This window comes from Pseudorca crassidens, chromosome 1, assembly GCF_039906515.1.
Source record: "Pseudorca crassidens isolate mPseCra1 chromosome 1, mPseCra1.hap1, whole genome shotgun sequence".
NCBI classification, from domain to species: domain Eukaryota; kingdom Metazoa; phylum Chordata; class Mammalia; order Artiodactyla; family Delphinidae; genus Pseudorca; species Pseudorca crassidens.
In genome coordinates this window covers 183872136-183888183 of record NC_090296.1, presented here as the reverse complement: position 1 = coordinate 183888183, position 16048 = coordinate 183872136, and the positions used below count along the sequence as shown (strand labels likewise).

Here is a 16048-nt window from a genome sequence, read left to right as displayed (position 1 = left end):
ATTTAGACATTTACGTCCAGGTTTTACTCTGAAAACCATCGTGTGACTTCAAGTTCAAATTAGTATGCACAATTTAAGAATGGTGAGACTGTTTTGTCCTTCAGGAAAATTAACTGTTTTGGAGAGCAGTCTTATTTACTTATGCATGTGTGTGTACTGTACATATCTACCCAGAACTGATTATTACCAAATTTGAAGTTCAGGAACAAAGATCATCATAAACTCTTATATCCTTCATTATCTGACTAATAATATCTTACTGCTCAAAAAAGGTTAACATTTTCTCTAAGCATTTTATGAGGACTGTCTCTTTTATAACTAAACATTCAACTTGAAATCCATACCTAGCTTAAAGTATATCTATCTTCTCTCTCTCCTCACTAGCATGGAAGCTGCATGACAGCAAGGATGGTTTCTTGTCCATTTTGTTTATCTCTGTGTCTTGGGTACCTGGCACATAATAGGGACTCAACAAATTCAAATAGATGAATGAATGAATGGTCAACATATCAGATAGCTTTGTCAGCCATCTCTCTCCTCAAGCATCTAACTTCTCCCTTGTGCTGAAAATCACCTGGTTTTCTACTTTTAAAAAATATGGAGGGCTTCCCTGGTGGCGCAGTGGTTGAGAGTCCGCCTGCCGATGCAGGGGACGCGGGTTCGTGCCCCGGTCTGGGAAGATCCCACATGCCGTGGAGAGGCTGGGCCTGTGAGCCATGGCCGCTGAGCCTGCGCATCCGGAGCCTGTGCTCCGCAACGGGAGAGGCCACAACAGTGAGAGGCCCACGTACCGCAAAAAAAAAAAAAAATATGGAGAGAATCAGATTTTCTGTTTAACCCCCTCTTCTCTGCAAGGTTTTCTCTATAAACCAGCATTGTCCAGTAGAAATAGAGTGTGAGCCACCAACATAATTTTAGAAGTGTCTAGTAGCCACATTAAAAAGTGAAATTAATTTTAATAATATATTTTATTTAAGCCATTATACCCAAGATATTTTCATTCCAACATGTAATTAATATAAAACTATTAATGTTATCATACATTCTATTTTTGTACTCAAACTTCAAAAACTGGTGTGTATTTTACATGCACCTTATTCCAGACTAGCCACATTCCAACTGCTCAACAGCAACACAGGGCTAGTGGCTGCCACACTGACAGCACAGCTCTGCCCCTGTCCTTTCTCCAATCCTCAGAGTAAAAATTGTAACCTACTCAGAGACAAACTCCATTACCATTGCATTGTCTTAGTGCTCTCCTGAAACATGAAGGACCTTGTTCCTATAATTCTCTACCATCTTTAAATGAGTCCTTTCTACTGATTTCTTTCTCTCTGAGGACGTTTTCAATAGTGCCCTACAGCATCAGCAGCAGGATAGGGTATTCTTAGTTTTTGCTTTTCTATTATCAAAAAAGCTAATATTTTACTCATAGAATCTATTTTGCCAAGGTATTGATCATCTTTATCATCAGTTTTACCGTTTCTCTTCATTTTTATTAATATAGAACAGTCACATCTGCACATAAATGTCTAAATATCAGCCATTGTTTAGAATACTAAAGAAAATTAAGCACGGTGTTCATCATGGATTCTTTTATTAAGATTGCTAATTGAAATTATTTTGTTTATGGTCCACATAGAATCCTTTCATGGGATTGTTTTTTTCATATGGTTACCACTTTATACTATTACTTTCTTGGCCTTCAATTAGATTACATTTTCTGTATCTTATTTAAAAATCTTAAATAGTGATAGTATTCAACAGTGCAAACATTTATGTCTGTAGCCCATATTCATGCAATAAAAATTTATTATAAATCACAGAATCCATGCTTAGGAATGTTCAGCAAACATTAAATTTGATGTAGAACCAAAGGCATATTTAATTCTTCCAAAGAGATAGTAGTTTCATCAAAATCTATTAAAAATTAAGAAAAACATGCTTATTTGAATATTTGTTCTCTGCTATTTTATTTCAAGACAGTGAACCTGATTTTAAAAAAGATTTTTAAGCATGTTATTCATTCATGTATAAAAGATGGGTTTTGGTCACAATCAAGTGTCTATTCGAAAATTACTGAGAGAAGCCAGACAGGTAAACCCAAAATGAAATCCATATAGTAAAAAGTCAAAAGAAAGAAAATGCTCAGTTTAAGACCTGAAGAGGGTGATGGAGGAATACAGAAGGTAAGTTTTTGAAAAATAGACCATTCTGCCAGATGAGTAAGACTGACTGTCTCAGGAGAATGGAACTCTTGGCCCAGATCCTCTGTATGAAGACATGAGGTGTAAACAGTCAACTCAATTATTGTTTAATTATACAATATATGGAGTGACGGGTTTGCTTTATCATCAAGGCCTCCTGATTTTCATCTACTTTTCTCTTGATTTTAATCGTTTTATTGCCTTGAGTCACATTCACTTGGCATTCCATATAACAATGAATTTCTAGAATTAAATCCCCATTTTATCCTATTCTCTTTCTATAAACAAAAAGTTTAAAAGCTAAAGCCCAGGTAATGTATGAGGAAGAGTGTTTGTGTCCACAAAACATATAATAACTGGTGTATATTTTCTGCAAGAACAAAACCGATAATAGGTACTGTCATTATTATCTTCGCTAAAAAAAGACAATAGCAATGACAACTACATAAATTGGTGTACATCTTTGGGCAACGATTTTGGCAATATTTGTTAAGTGCTTTTAAACTATTTATTTCTTTCATCTGATTCTACTTTGGGGAATCTGTTCTAAGGACATAATGTATGCCCTTAGCTACACATCCTCCTACACTGCAACATACAGTGCATGAAGCAAGACCCTTTTACACACAGAGAGGCAGCATGGCCTAGAGGTTAAGTGTATGATCTCTGGAGAGCCTGGACTGGATAGCCTTACTCCACCACTGACTAAATGCATGATACTGAGCAAGCTGCTTAAATGCTGTGCCTCATCTTCCTCATCTATGACATGGAGATAATTTTAGTACCTCATAGGGTCTTTGTGAGGATTAAATGAGGTAATAAGTGTAAATCACTTCTCCCAGTGAATTTAATAAATGTTCGCTGTTACCATTACTATGTTCATAATGGGGCCAATTATCACAGCAAAAAATGGTAAGAGCCCCAATGCTCCACAATACAAGACTGGCTGCATGAACTGCGGTCTACCCACTGGAGGCCAAGTCATTAAAATTCATCACAGTGTGCACAGTGTCTAGCACAGCACAGAAACTAATTCCTACAAGTGTTTAATGCAGTCTAGATTTTGTGGTGAAATACACAAAGATACACACTGGGTCACATTTTAATATCATGGAAATTGGGATGTGTCTTAAGGTCAAGGGCATGTCACAGTTTAATGGGGAGTGTGTGATGCATCTCACATTTGATTCAACCTGTGGTAGGCAGAATAATGGCCTCCCAAAGATGTCCATGTCCTAATTGCAAAAACCTGTCAACCACCATAAAGGTGAAAGACTTTGTAGATGTGATTAAATTAAGGACCATGACATGGGGAGATCCTGGATCACAATGGGCCTTATAAGAAGGAGGCAGGGGTCAGAATTAGTAGAAGATGTGATGATAGAAGCAGAGGTTGGAATGATGAGAAGAAGGGGCCAGGAGCCACGAAACGCATGCAGCAATTGAAACAATTGAAAATGGCAACGAAATTATTCTTCCTGAAGCCTCCAGAAGGAACCAGTTCTGCCAACACCTTGACTTTAGCGCAAAGACACTAAGTTTGGATTTCTGACCTCTAGAACTGTAAGATAGTAAGTGTGTATTAGTTTAGGTTATCAGGTTTGTAGTAATTTGTTACAGAGCAATAGAAAACTAACATGTAGTCAAACTGCGTGAAATAAGGTTCTTTTTTACTTCAAGGCAATGTTAGCAACGTTAGGCCCTCAGTGCTTTCTGAATACCACTTGACAGCATAAGAGACAATCAATGTAAAGCTACTGAATGAATGTTGAATGGAATAGCATACAACCATCAGAATGATGTTTACAAAGAGTATATAATAAAAGAAAAAAATGTTATTTGAAAAATAAAGATGATCAGGAAACTTGCACAAGCCTCTTAGATAGCCTCATCCACCAGAGGGCAGAGAGCAGAAGCAAGAAGAACTACAATCCTGCAGCCTGTGGAACAAAAACCACATTCACAGAAAGATAGACAAGATGAAAAGGCAGAGGGCTATGTACCAGATGAAGGAACAAGAAAAAACCCCAGAAAAACAACTAAATGAAGTGGAGACAGGCAACCGTCCAGAAAAAGAATTCAGAATAATGATCGAGAAGATGATCCAGGACCTAGGAAAAAGAATGGAGGCAAAGATCGAGTAGATGCAACAAATGTTTAACAAAGACCTAGAAGAATTAGAGAACAAACAACTAGAAGAATTAAAGAACAAACACAGATGAACAATACAATAACTGAAATGAAAAATACACTAGAAGGAATCAATAGCAGAATAACTGAGGCAGAAGAATGGATAAGTGACCTGGAAGACAGAATGGTGGAATTCACTGCCACGGAACAGAATAAAGAAAAAAGACTGAAAAGAAATGAAGACAGCCTAAGAGACCTCTGGGACAACATAAAATGCAACAACATTTGCATTATAGGGGTCCCAGAGGGAGAAGAGAGAGAGAAAGGACCCGAGAAAATATTTGAAGAGATTATAGTCGAAAAATTCCCTAACATGGGAAAGGAAATAGCCACCCAATTCCAAGAAGCACAGAGGGTCCCAGGCAGGATAAAACCATGGCAAAACACACTGAGACACATAGTAATCAAATTGACAAAAATTAAAGACAAAGAAAAATTATTGAAAGCAACAAGGGCAAAACGACAAATAACACACAAGGGAACTCCCATAAGGTTAACAGCTGATTTCTCAGAAGAAACTCTACAAGCCAGAAGGGAGTGGCATGATATATTTAAAGTAATGAAAGGGAAGAACCTACAACCAAGATTACTCTATCTGGCAAGGAACTCATTCAGATTCAATGGAGAAATCAAAAGCTTCACAGACAAGCAAAAGGTAAGAGAATTCAGCACCACCAAACCAGCTTTACAACATATGCTAAAGGAACTTCTCTAAGTGGGAAACACAAGAGAAGAAAAGGACCTACAAAAACAAACCCATAACAATTAAGAAAATGGTAATAGGAACATACATATCGATAATTACCTTAAACATGAATGGATTAAATGCTCCAACTTTTGGTCACAGGCTCGCTGAATAGATACAAAAACAAGACCCATATATATGCTGTCTACAAGAGACCCATTTCAGACCTAGGGACACATACAGACTGAAAGTGAGGGGATGGAAAAAGATATTCCATTTAAATGGAAATCAAAAGAAAGCTGGAGTAGCAGAACTCATATCAGAAAAATAGACTTTAAAATAAAGAATGCTACAAGAGACAAGGGACACTACATAATGATCAGGGGATCAATCCAAGAAGATATAACAATTATAAATATTTATGCACCCAACATAGGAGCACCTCTATACATACAGCAACTGCTAACAGCTATAAAAGAGGAGGAAATCAACAATCCCCCAATAATAGTGGGGGACTTTAACACCTCACTTAGACCAATGGACAGATCATCCAAACAGAAAATTAATAAGGAAATACAAGCTTTAAATGACACAATAGACCAGATAGATTTAATTGATATTTATAGGACATTCCATCCAGAAACAGCAGATTACACTTTCTTCTCAAGTGCACATGGAACATTCTCCAGGATTGACCACATCTTGGGTCACAAATCAAGCCTTGGTAAACTTAAGAAAATTGAAATCATATCAAGCATCTTTTCTGACCACAACTCTATGAGATTAGAAATCAATTACAGGGGAAAAAATGTAAAAAACACAAACACACGGAGGCTAAACAATACGTTACTAAATAACCAAGAGATCACTGAAGAAATCAAAGAGGAAATAGAAAGATACCTAGAGACAAATGACAATGAAAACATGACAATCCAAAACCTATGGGTGCAGCAAAAGCAGTTCTAAGAGGGAAGTTTATAGCAATACAAGCCTACCTCAAGAAACAAGAAAAGTCTCAAATAAACAATCTAACCATAACCCTAAAGGAACTGAGAAAGACGAACAAAACCCAAAGTTAGTAGAAGGAAAGAAATCATCAAGGTCAGACCAGAAACAAATGAAATAGCAACAAAGAAAACGACAGCAAAGATCAATAAAACTAAAAGCTGGTTCTTTGAGAAGATAACCAAAATTGATAAACCATTGGCCAGACTCATCAAGAAAAAGATGGAGAGGACTCAAATCAATAAAATTAGAAATGAAAAAGGAGAAGGTACAACAGACACTGCAGAAATACAAAGCATCCTAAGAGACTACTACAAGCAACTCTGTGCCAATAAAATGGACAACCTGGAAGAAATGGACAATTTCTTAGAAAGGTATAACCTTCCAAGACTGAACCAGGAAGAAACAGAAAATATGAACAGACCAATCACAAGTAATGAAATTGAAACTGTGATTAAAAATCTTCCAACAAACAAAAGTCCAGGACCAGATGGCTTCACAGGTGAATTCTATCAAACATTTAGAGAAGAGTTAACACCCATCCTTCTCAAACTCTTCCAAAAAATTGCAGAGGAAGGAACACTCCCAAACTCATTCTATGAGGGCACCATCACCTGATACCAAAACCAGACAAGATATTACAAAAAAAGAAAATTACAGACCAAAATCATTGATGAATATAGATGCAAAAATCCTCAACAAAATACTAGCAAACAGAATCCAACAGCACACTAAAAGGATCATACACCATGATCAAGTGGAATTTACCCCACGGGCCTCTCACAACAGTGAGAGGCCCGTGTACCACCAAAAAAAAAAAAATTAGTTATTGGTGCATAAGGAGATTGAGTTTACCAATATCATCCAAGTTGATTTTCATGTTCTATATTATGCTGCTATCTACTTTTTTTTTTTTTTTTTGCAGTACGTGGGCCTCTCACTGTTATGGTCTCTCCCGTTGCGGAGCACAGGCTCCGGACGTGCAGGCTCAGTGGCCATGGCTCACGGGCCTAGCCGCTCCGTGGCATGTGGGATCCTCCCGGACCGGGGCACGAACCCGTGTCCCTTGCATCAGCAGGCGGACTCTCAACCACTGCGCCACCAGGGAAGCTCCAATAACTCTAATTTAATTAGTAATTCAAACGTTTGAATTCATAGGTCTGGCATGTCAGTCACTGTGCAGTCATCACGGATATGCGTTCAATTTTGAAAACATGGGTCCGCTTTAATAATAGTAAAATTATGATTATTATCTTCAAAAATCTTCTGCCAGGCAGCCACTGTGAGCTGCTTGAAGACAGCAGGGTGTCAAAGAGTTAGTGATTCAGGCAGAATTATTGGCAATTGACAGAGAATCTGGGAATTTGCAGAATGATTCTGCTTCACTTGAGTGTTGAAACACGAGAGCTCTTCCCGGAAGTGAGGCTCTTCGACCTTGGAGAAGCCATTCCACCACTCTGAACCTCAGTGTCTTCCTTCGTGTTATAAGGGTGTAGAATTAAATTATCTCTAAGATTAATGCCCTCCCGCTCCCGGCAGTACTTTCACTATTCTACAGTCTTACTTTGCAGTCATACAAGGATTGCTGTGAATCGGTGTGAACTAGGTCCTTTGCACTGTGCAACTGCACTAATACCATCACCATCAGATATTTCACAGTGTCAGAAAATAAACTTCATAGTGTATAAACAGGCTTAAACCTGTGAGGGTTACAGCAGCAGCCTGATGTCTGGTTAGTCACTGAAGCTTTACAGCTTGTCACTTGTCAGATCTTGGAGCAATGCATTCATGACCTCGGGAAAGTTTTCTGCTTTCTTGCATGAAAATTAAGCACATTAACAAAACTTAATAAGAGCTTTCCAACTAAATGCAATACCTGATAATTTCTCGATTATTATGACTTTAAATGAGAAAGACATTTTTGGAAGACTTCATGTGTGAAAATTTAGTGGAAGTTTTAAATGTCCTAGGATATTTATTATCTTTTTCTTTCCAGAAAATACTGATAGAATACCTCTTACTTGAAAGGCTTAAGTTATTTAATCCAAATCTCGAGGAATTTATAAGTCTGTAGGGTGGAATAAATCACATACATATTTAACTCTAATGCAAAACAGAAAGGTAAATGCCAGAGAAAGATAGAGATGTATTACTATGGATAGAATTTCAGAGGAAAGAGAGATTATGTCCAGCTGTCCTGGCAGAGAGATGGTCCGGGGAAGCTTACAGGGTACATGGTATTGAAGGCTACTTGGATACAGAATTCAAGAATTGAGATGGAAGGGGAGGACTTTTTTGGTGGAAGGAACAGAATGAGTAATGTCTTGGTGACATGGGGAATTTGGGGTGTGTATGGAGAAGAGAATAGAGTGAATTTGATGGTACTGAACTCCAGGTTAAGAAGCTATGGGATAAAAATTGAAATGATAGACAAGATACAAAGAGCCAAGGCCTTGAAGGAGAACTAAGGAGACTGCACTTTACTCCACAGACAGTTGAGAGCCGTAGAGGACTTCTAAGCAATTACTTAATTGATTTGCATTCACTTCCCCCTGTTATAGAGGTTAAAGGTAACTTTGTAGTTTAAAGGTCGTTATAATTTCTTACTCAACACGTGAACAAAGCTGCCCACTGTACCTCACCCAGTGAACTGGAAAAGACCTAAAGTTTACAAGTTTGAAGCTCCGAGGGAGAAGATTTTCTTCATTGCTCTAGTATTTATGTTGTGTTGAAGGGCAGTGGCTCCATTAAGATGTTGGGGTGAAAGCTATGCACACACGAGGCCCAGGAAGCCCAGTTGTCTGGAGGATAGAAGGTGACTTGGTCACACTGACCTTATCCTGTGGCCCCCAGGCTTCCCAGTCTCTGGCCTTCTGGACATCAGGGCTTGGCTCTGGCCCTTTGTACACAGCCGCTGGTTCTCCTACCTCACTGCTCTTGGGCACTGGCACTAACTCTACTTTCTGTACATGAAAACACAACACTGATTCGGCACAGTGCTCTCTTTGTGTTTGAATGAGCGTGTGTGTATGCATGTGCATTTATATGTACATGTATAAATATACACACACCACACAAAACGGTGATGGCACATACCATAATCTTATTGTTGTAGCTGCTATTTTGTAGGGAAACATGTATTTTTCCTAAATAGTCTGTGAGCGTTTTAAGAGCAGGGTCACCATATTGTATGATGAATCTGGCCAATACTCGATTACTGTTACAGCGATTAGTTGATTTAAGCGAAATCCTTTAGCCTCCAGCATACGCTTCATTTCCTTCTAGGATCGAAGAGCAGCTGCTTAACATACTTGGTACAATAAGGCAAAAAATATGGTTTCTAAGACAAAAAATATGGTTTCTATTTTCTTTTCGATCTGTAAAAGGCGAGATGGCTTATTTCTTTAAAAGCTCCTGAGGTAAGGCAACTGAGCTCATCACGTGAAAGCCATCTATCAACAGGTACGTGCACACGCATGCGTGCACGTGTGACATCAGCCAGCTCACAACTGCAGAGTGGAGAAATCATGTGCTAACTATTAAATGCAGGTGGTGTCAGCAGATGGCTGGAGTTCATCAGCTAGCATGGTTTTCATGTACTCTACTGGACACTCACCTCAATAAAGAAGATGCTGGCTGCTGACGTTGGATGGTGATACATATAGACTGTCACAAGGATGGCTGCGGCTATAATGAGGACGAGGATGAGAATTCCAACGATGAGGCCAGCGTGAAGGGTTCCCCCTTTCTTCTCGGCTGCACTGTCATCTGTAGAGGCTGGAAGAACAGCACAGCTGTCAGGACATTCACGTGTGCACGTGTAGGTCTGCGTTTTCATTGGAGGGAATATTTATACTCTTAATAAAGTACCAGTGAATTTTTTTTTTCACTTTCTGTACAACTATCCTTTTCTTTTCCATAACACCAATTTTAGAAGTTAGATGCTCTTTATTTGGGCAAATGAAAAATCCATACTATTAATGATTAAAAACACATTTATAATTGTGTTTTAATTTATAGTTCATCTTTATTCTGTTAAATAAGGCAAAATTAATAGCCTTTATTCTAAAAGTTCTGTGGAAAATCTGAAACTAACTATATAATAAATTTAACTTTGATTTTTCTCATTAAACCACTGGCAGTCCTACCTATGGAAAAATTGATTACTTTTTGAAATCTCCTCTCTCATTTTCTTTTGGAAAATTTAAATGGAAGAGTATCAGACATATTTTGGTGGGCTACACAGGCATTTTCAGAAAGTCTGTGCATGAGTTCAAAGGATAATTTTCAAAATCTGTTTTAAACTGAAATGCTCTATAAAAGTGTAACAGATGGATGCTAAATAACCCTCAAATAGTTTATCACTATCTAAAGGGAACACACAGCACATGCAAATATTCCACTATGCCACACGTCAGTATCATTTTCTCTAACTTTTACTGAGATGCTCTCCACTGTAATATCCATTTTCAGAGAGTTAGGAAAAAGGAGAAATTAAATTTCTAAAGTAATAATCAGTCAAGGCAAAGTCAATCAGCCAAATAAAACTAATCTCTAAAGTCTTCTCTTGTTCTAAAATTATGCAATATTTGATGTCTACTCAGGCATTTAGAGGAGACCTTCTTAAATTATGTGCAGCAGGTAACTGTATCTTAGTACATAATATGATTGGTACTTTTGAATCATTAGAAAATTCTTTAAGACTCATAGAAGTTCTAGAACAGTGATTCCTAATCCTTTCATTACCAATTCACATCTTTGTTATTTCCAACCTTTGCATCTATGTTTTAAACAGCTTTTTGGTCTATTAAACCTCATTTAATAAGCACTGATTTAATTCTTTTATTATAATTTTCATTAATAGAAAATAACGAACGTGACTGCCTATCAGAATGTGTGGTAAATACAAAATAACAGAATTTCAAATAGAGCAAAGAAATATGACCTCCCAATTCTTCTTATACATCCTTTAAAGTTTTGTTGCTATTTGTTTATTCTTTGCCTGAGACCCACAGTTGGTATTCAGTAATCCTTCTCCAAATCTAATAAAGCTCAAATTCCTAAAGGTTTCCCTTACATAACAGAAATTCATTAGTTAAAGAATGTAAAATTTAAAGAGTAATTCATTATGTAAAAGTTCATTTACAGAGAAGATTCTGGGAACATGGAAGAGTAGGAACTATCAGGAATCTGTCTCCCCACATAGAAAACAATTGCACTGGCAGAATCTGTCTGACAACTGTTTTGGAACTCTGGACTCTATGGAAGCCTTGCAACTTCTAGGGAGAAGGCTCAGACTGCAAGCTGTGGTTAATTTCAGTCAGTTTCAGCACTTAGTCCAGAAGTAGCTATGCATCCTCCGCCCATTAGCCATGTGGCAGTCAACTACACACCTGTTTCTGAAGCAGCCTGCAGGAACCGCAGTAGGCAAAATGTACCCTGTCCTGAAAACATTGGGAGTGTGTTCTGATCACCGATTGATTGGTGCTTCTCATCACTGAGGGGCAGACAAAGATGCAGCCATTGGTTTTGCACCTTCTGCCATTGTTGTAAGCCTTTCTGCCTGGATCTAAAGTAACATCCAAGTGATTTAAAGAACCAGTACCCTTTTCATCCCACCTCCCTTTATTTTTCTCTTTTCCGACTTTTGGGAGCCAGATATGAGAGACTAGGATATTCAAAATCAAATGCACATGTGGGGAAAATTAGAACATGGCTGTATGTGGCCAGGGAAAAGCTCTGAAAAGACTCGAAAAGACCCCAAGATTACACCTCAGCACAGAGACAGCCTACAAAGCCAATAAACTAGTAAATAAATTAAATAAATATGATAACAAAAATCAGCAAACTCTGGGGAAGGGGGAGAATGTGATTTCCAGAGTCCCAACTTAATGAGATTCAAACGTCCAGTTTTGAAAAATATTTCACAAGGCATACAAAGAAACAGGAAAGTATGGCTCTTTCAAAGGAAAAAAAATTAATCAACAAAAACTGTCCATGTAAAACACCTGATGGACGATCTATTAGACAAGCACTTTAAAGCAACTGTCTTAAAGATGCTTGAAGAACTAAAGAAAGAGGTAGAGAAAGTCAAGAAAACAATGTATGAACAAAATGGAAATATCCATAAAGAGACAGAAAACCTAAAAAGAAACCAAAGAGAAATTCTGAAGCTGAAAAATATAATGACTGAAATTAAAAATTCAGTAGAGCATTCAAAGGCAGACTTGAGCAGGCAGAAAAGAGAATCAATTAACTTAAAAATAAGACAATGGAAATGCTCAAGTCTGAGGAAGAGAAAGAAGAGAGATTGAAGAAAAGTGAACAGGGCCTAAAAGACCTGTGGGACACCATCAAATGGATCGGTATTTGCATCATGGAATTCCAAGAAGAAGAAGATAGAGAAAGGGACAGAGAATGTTTGATGAAATAATGGCTGAAAACTTCCCAGTTTGATGGGATCCAAACCTCCCAAATTTGATATAAACATCCAAGAAGCTCAAGGAACTTCAGGTAAGATGAAATGAAGGAGACCAACATGGAGATAAATTATAATCAAACTTTTGAAAGACAAAGGCAAAGAGAGAATCTTGAAAGCTGCAAGAGAGAAGCAACTCATCACATACAAGGGATCCTCAATAAGAATATGAGCAGATTTCTCAACAGAAATTTTGGAAGACAGAAGGCAGTGGGCTGATATATTCAAAGTGCTGAAAAGTACCTGTCAACCAGGAATCCAAAATCTGGCAAAAGTTTCCTTCAAAAGTGAGGGAGAAATTAAGATATTCTCAAAGAAAAGCTGAGGGAGTCGGTTACCACCAGGCTTGTTCTGCAAGAAATGCTTAAGGGATTCCTGCAGGGTGAAAAAACGTGTAATCATCTCAATTGATACAAAAAAAGAATTTGACAAGATTCAGCAGCCTTTCGTGATGAAAACACTCAACATCTAGGAAAAGAAGGAGAACACCTTGACAAAATAAAAACCGTACATGAAAAACTTACAGCTATCATATTCAACTGTGAAAGCTAAAAGCTTTTCCTCTAAAATCAGGAATAAGACAAGGATGCCCACAGTTGCTACTTCTATTCAACACAGTATTGGAAATTCTAGCCAGAGCAATTAGGCAAGAAAAATAAATAAGAGGCATCCAAATTAGAAAGAAGTAAATTGATCTCTGCAGATGAAATGATTTTATATATATATATATATGTGTGTGTGTGTGTGTGTGTGTGTGTATATATGTGTGTGTGTGTGTATATATATATATATATATATATATATATATACACCTAAATATTCCCTAAATATTCCCAAGGCAAACTGTTGGAGCTGATAAATGAATTCATCAATGACGTATGTAGCAGGATACAAAGTCAATGCACAAAAAGCAGTTGCATTTCTATACTGTAACACTGAACAATAAAAAAAGAAATTACAAAAATAATTCCATTTATAATAGCATCAAAAAGAATAAAATACTTAGGAATTAACTAAGGAGGTGAAAGACTTGTTCATGAAACATTGCTGAAAGAAATTAAAGAAGACATAAATAAATGAAAACACATCTCATGTTCATGTATTAGAAGACTTAATATTGTTAAGATGTCAATACTACCCAAAGTTATCTACAGATTCAATATAATCTCTATAAAAATCCCAATGATGTTTTTGCAGAAACAGAAAAACCCTTCTCAAAATTCATATGGAATCTCAAGGGACCCTGAATAGCCAAGACAATCTTGAAAGAGAAGAACAAAGCCAAAGAACTCACATTTCCTGATTTTAATACTTACTACAAAGTTACAGTAATCAGAAGCGTATGTAATGGCATAAAGACAGACATATAGACCAGCGGAATAGAATAGACAGCCCAGAAATAAACTGTAGCATAAATGGAAAATGATTTTTGACAATGATGCGAAGACCATTCAATAAGGAAAGGACAGTCTTTTCAACAAACAGTGCTGGGAAAACAGGATGTCCGCATGCAAAAGAATGAAGTTGGACTCTTACCTAACACCATAAACAAAATTTAACTCAAAATGAATCAAACACATAAATGCAAGACATAAAACTATAAAACTCTTAACGAAGATATAGGGCAAAAGCTTCAGAACATTGGATTTGGCAGTGAGTTCCTGGATATGACCTCAAAGGCATGGGCAACAAAAGAAAAAATAGACATTTTAGACTGCATGAAAATCAGAATACTTTGTGCATCAGAAAAATATCACCAGACTAAAAAGGTAGCCCACAGAATATCCAAACTATATAAAGAACTCCTAAAATTTAACAACAAAAAGCAAACAACCTGATTCAAAAATGGGCAAAGGACCTGAACAGACACTTATCCAAAGAAGATACACAAATGGCCATTAAACACATGAAAAGATATTCAACATCAGCGACCATTAGGGACATGTAAATCAAAACCACAATGAGATACCTCCTCACAGTTATTAGGATGGCTACGATCAACAAAATAGAAAATAACTAATGTTGGTGAGGTTGTGGAGAAATTGGAACCCTTGTGTGCTCTTGGTGGGAATGGAAAATAATGTGGTCACTATGGGAAACAGTAGGGTGCTCCTCAAACAATCAAAAACAGAATTACCATATGATCCAACAACTCCACTTTGTGGTATATACTCAAAAGAATTCAAAGCAGAATCTTGAAGAGACATTTGTACATCTATCTTAGCGGCATTATTTACAATAGCTAAAACATGGAAGCAACCCAATGTCCATCAACAGATGAATGGATAAGCAAAGTGTCACATAAACATACAATTGAATGTCATTTAGCCTTAAAAAGAAAGGAAATTCTTACATATGTTACAACATGGATGAACTTTGTGCTAAGTGAAATAAGCCAGTCACAAAAAGACAAATACCGTATGTTTCCACTTATGATTAGAGTAGTCAAAATTGTAGAGACAGAAAGTAGAATGGTGGCTGCCAGGGACTGGGGGGAGGGAGGAGAGAATGAGGATTTTGGTTTAATGGGTACAGTTTCAGTTTTACAAGATGAAAAGAGCTATGGAGATGGACAGTGGTGATGGTTGCACAACATTATGAATGCATTTAATATCATTGAATTGTACACTTAAAAATGATTAAGGTGGTAAATTTTATGTTACGTGTATTTTATCGCAATAAAAATATAAACAATTTACAATTTGCCAGGCATATTTGTATTGTTTTACAAGTATCAAATTAATGACCATAAGAGATAGGCATTATTATTATTCCCATTTCATAGATGAGAAGACTAAGGCATAGCAAAATTAGGAAACGTGCCAAGGTTGTAAAGCTATGAAGATGGACTGGGACTCAAACACGAGCAGTCTGCCCTCAGAGTCTGCACTCTGAATCTGTGATCAATAATTTCTCAATTAACACTGAACTGTATGTACTGCTATTTCCTCTTATTTCTTGTGAGTTCTTCTGGTAAAGAAGTCTGAAAAGAACCTGGTAATTTCAGGTCAAGATAAATCAACTTCAATATGATTAAAGAATTAACATTGTGCCTGCAAAGGGACAGAGGCTGTGTGTCTTGTCACTTCTCTGGGACAAGGAGGGTATCAATGTCTGATATCATATGTACTTAAACCCATGTTTGGTGGAGGGAAGGAGGGAGAGGGAAAAAAGGGAAATAAAAGAAACAGAAAAAGAAAGGCTGTTGAAAATGGGTTACAGATAGTGGAATAACTACTTCTCCAATAAAGATCAAATGAGGTTATAATAAATTACTTAATCCGTCTAGTCTTCGGTTAGTTTATCTCTACCACATGGTCAATAACAATAACCACTCCATAGGGTTGCTGTGAAAATCAAACATTTAATACATATTAAGTACATAGGAGAGTACCTGGCATGTAGTAAGTACTTAATTAATGTAGCTATTATGTTATTGTATTTTATATGAGGCAAATTATACTGTCAGATTCATGACACCAT

The 16048-nt window shown here is 37.1% G+C and overlaps 1 protein-coding gene across 1 annotated transcript in view; it reads right to left on the bottom strand.

Annotated features, from left to right (window-relative positions):
* PLXDC2 (plexin domain containing 2) overlaps positions 1-16048 on the bottom strand; it is a 410586-nt gene that overhangs the window by 33100 nt on the left and 361438 nt on the right. The window contains exon 13 of the mRNA XM_067702751.1: positions 9704-9864. Within this exon, the coding sequence (XP_067558852.1) occupies positions 9704-9864 (161 nt within the window). The remainder of the gene's footprint in view (positions 1-9703; positions 9865-16048) is intronic.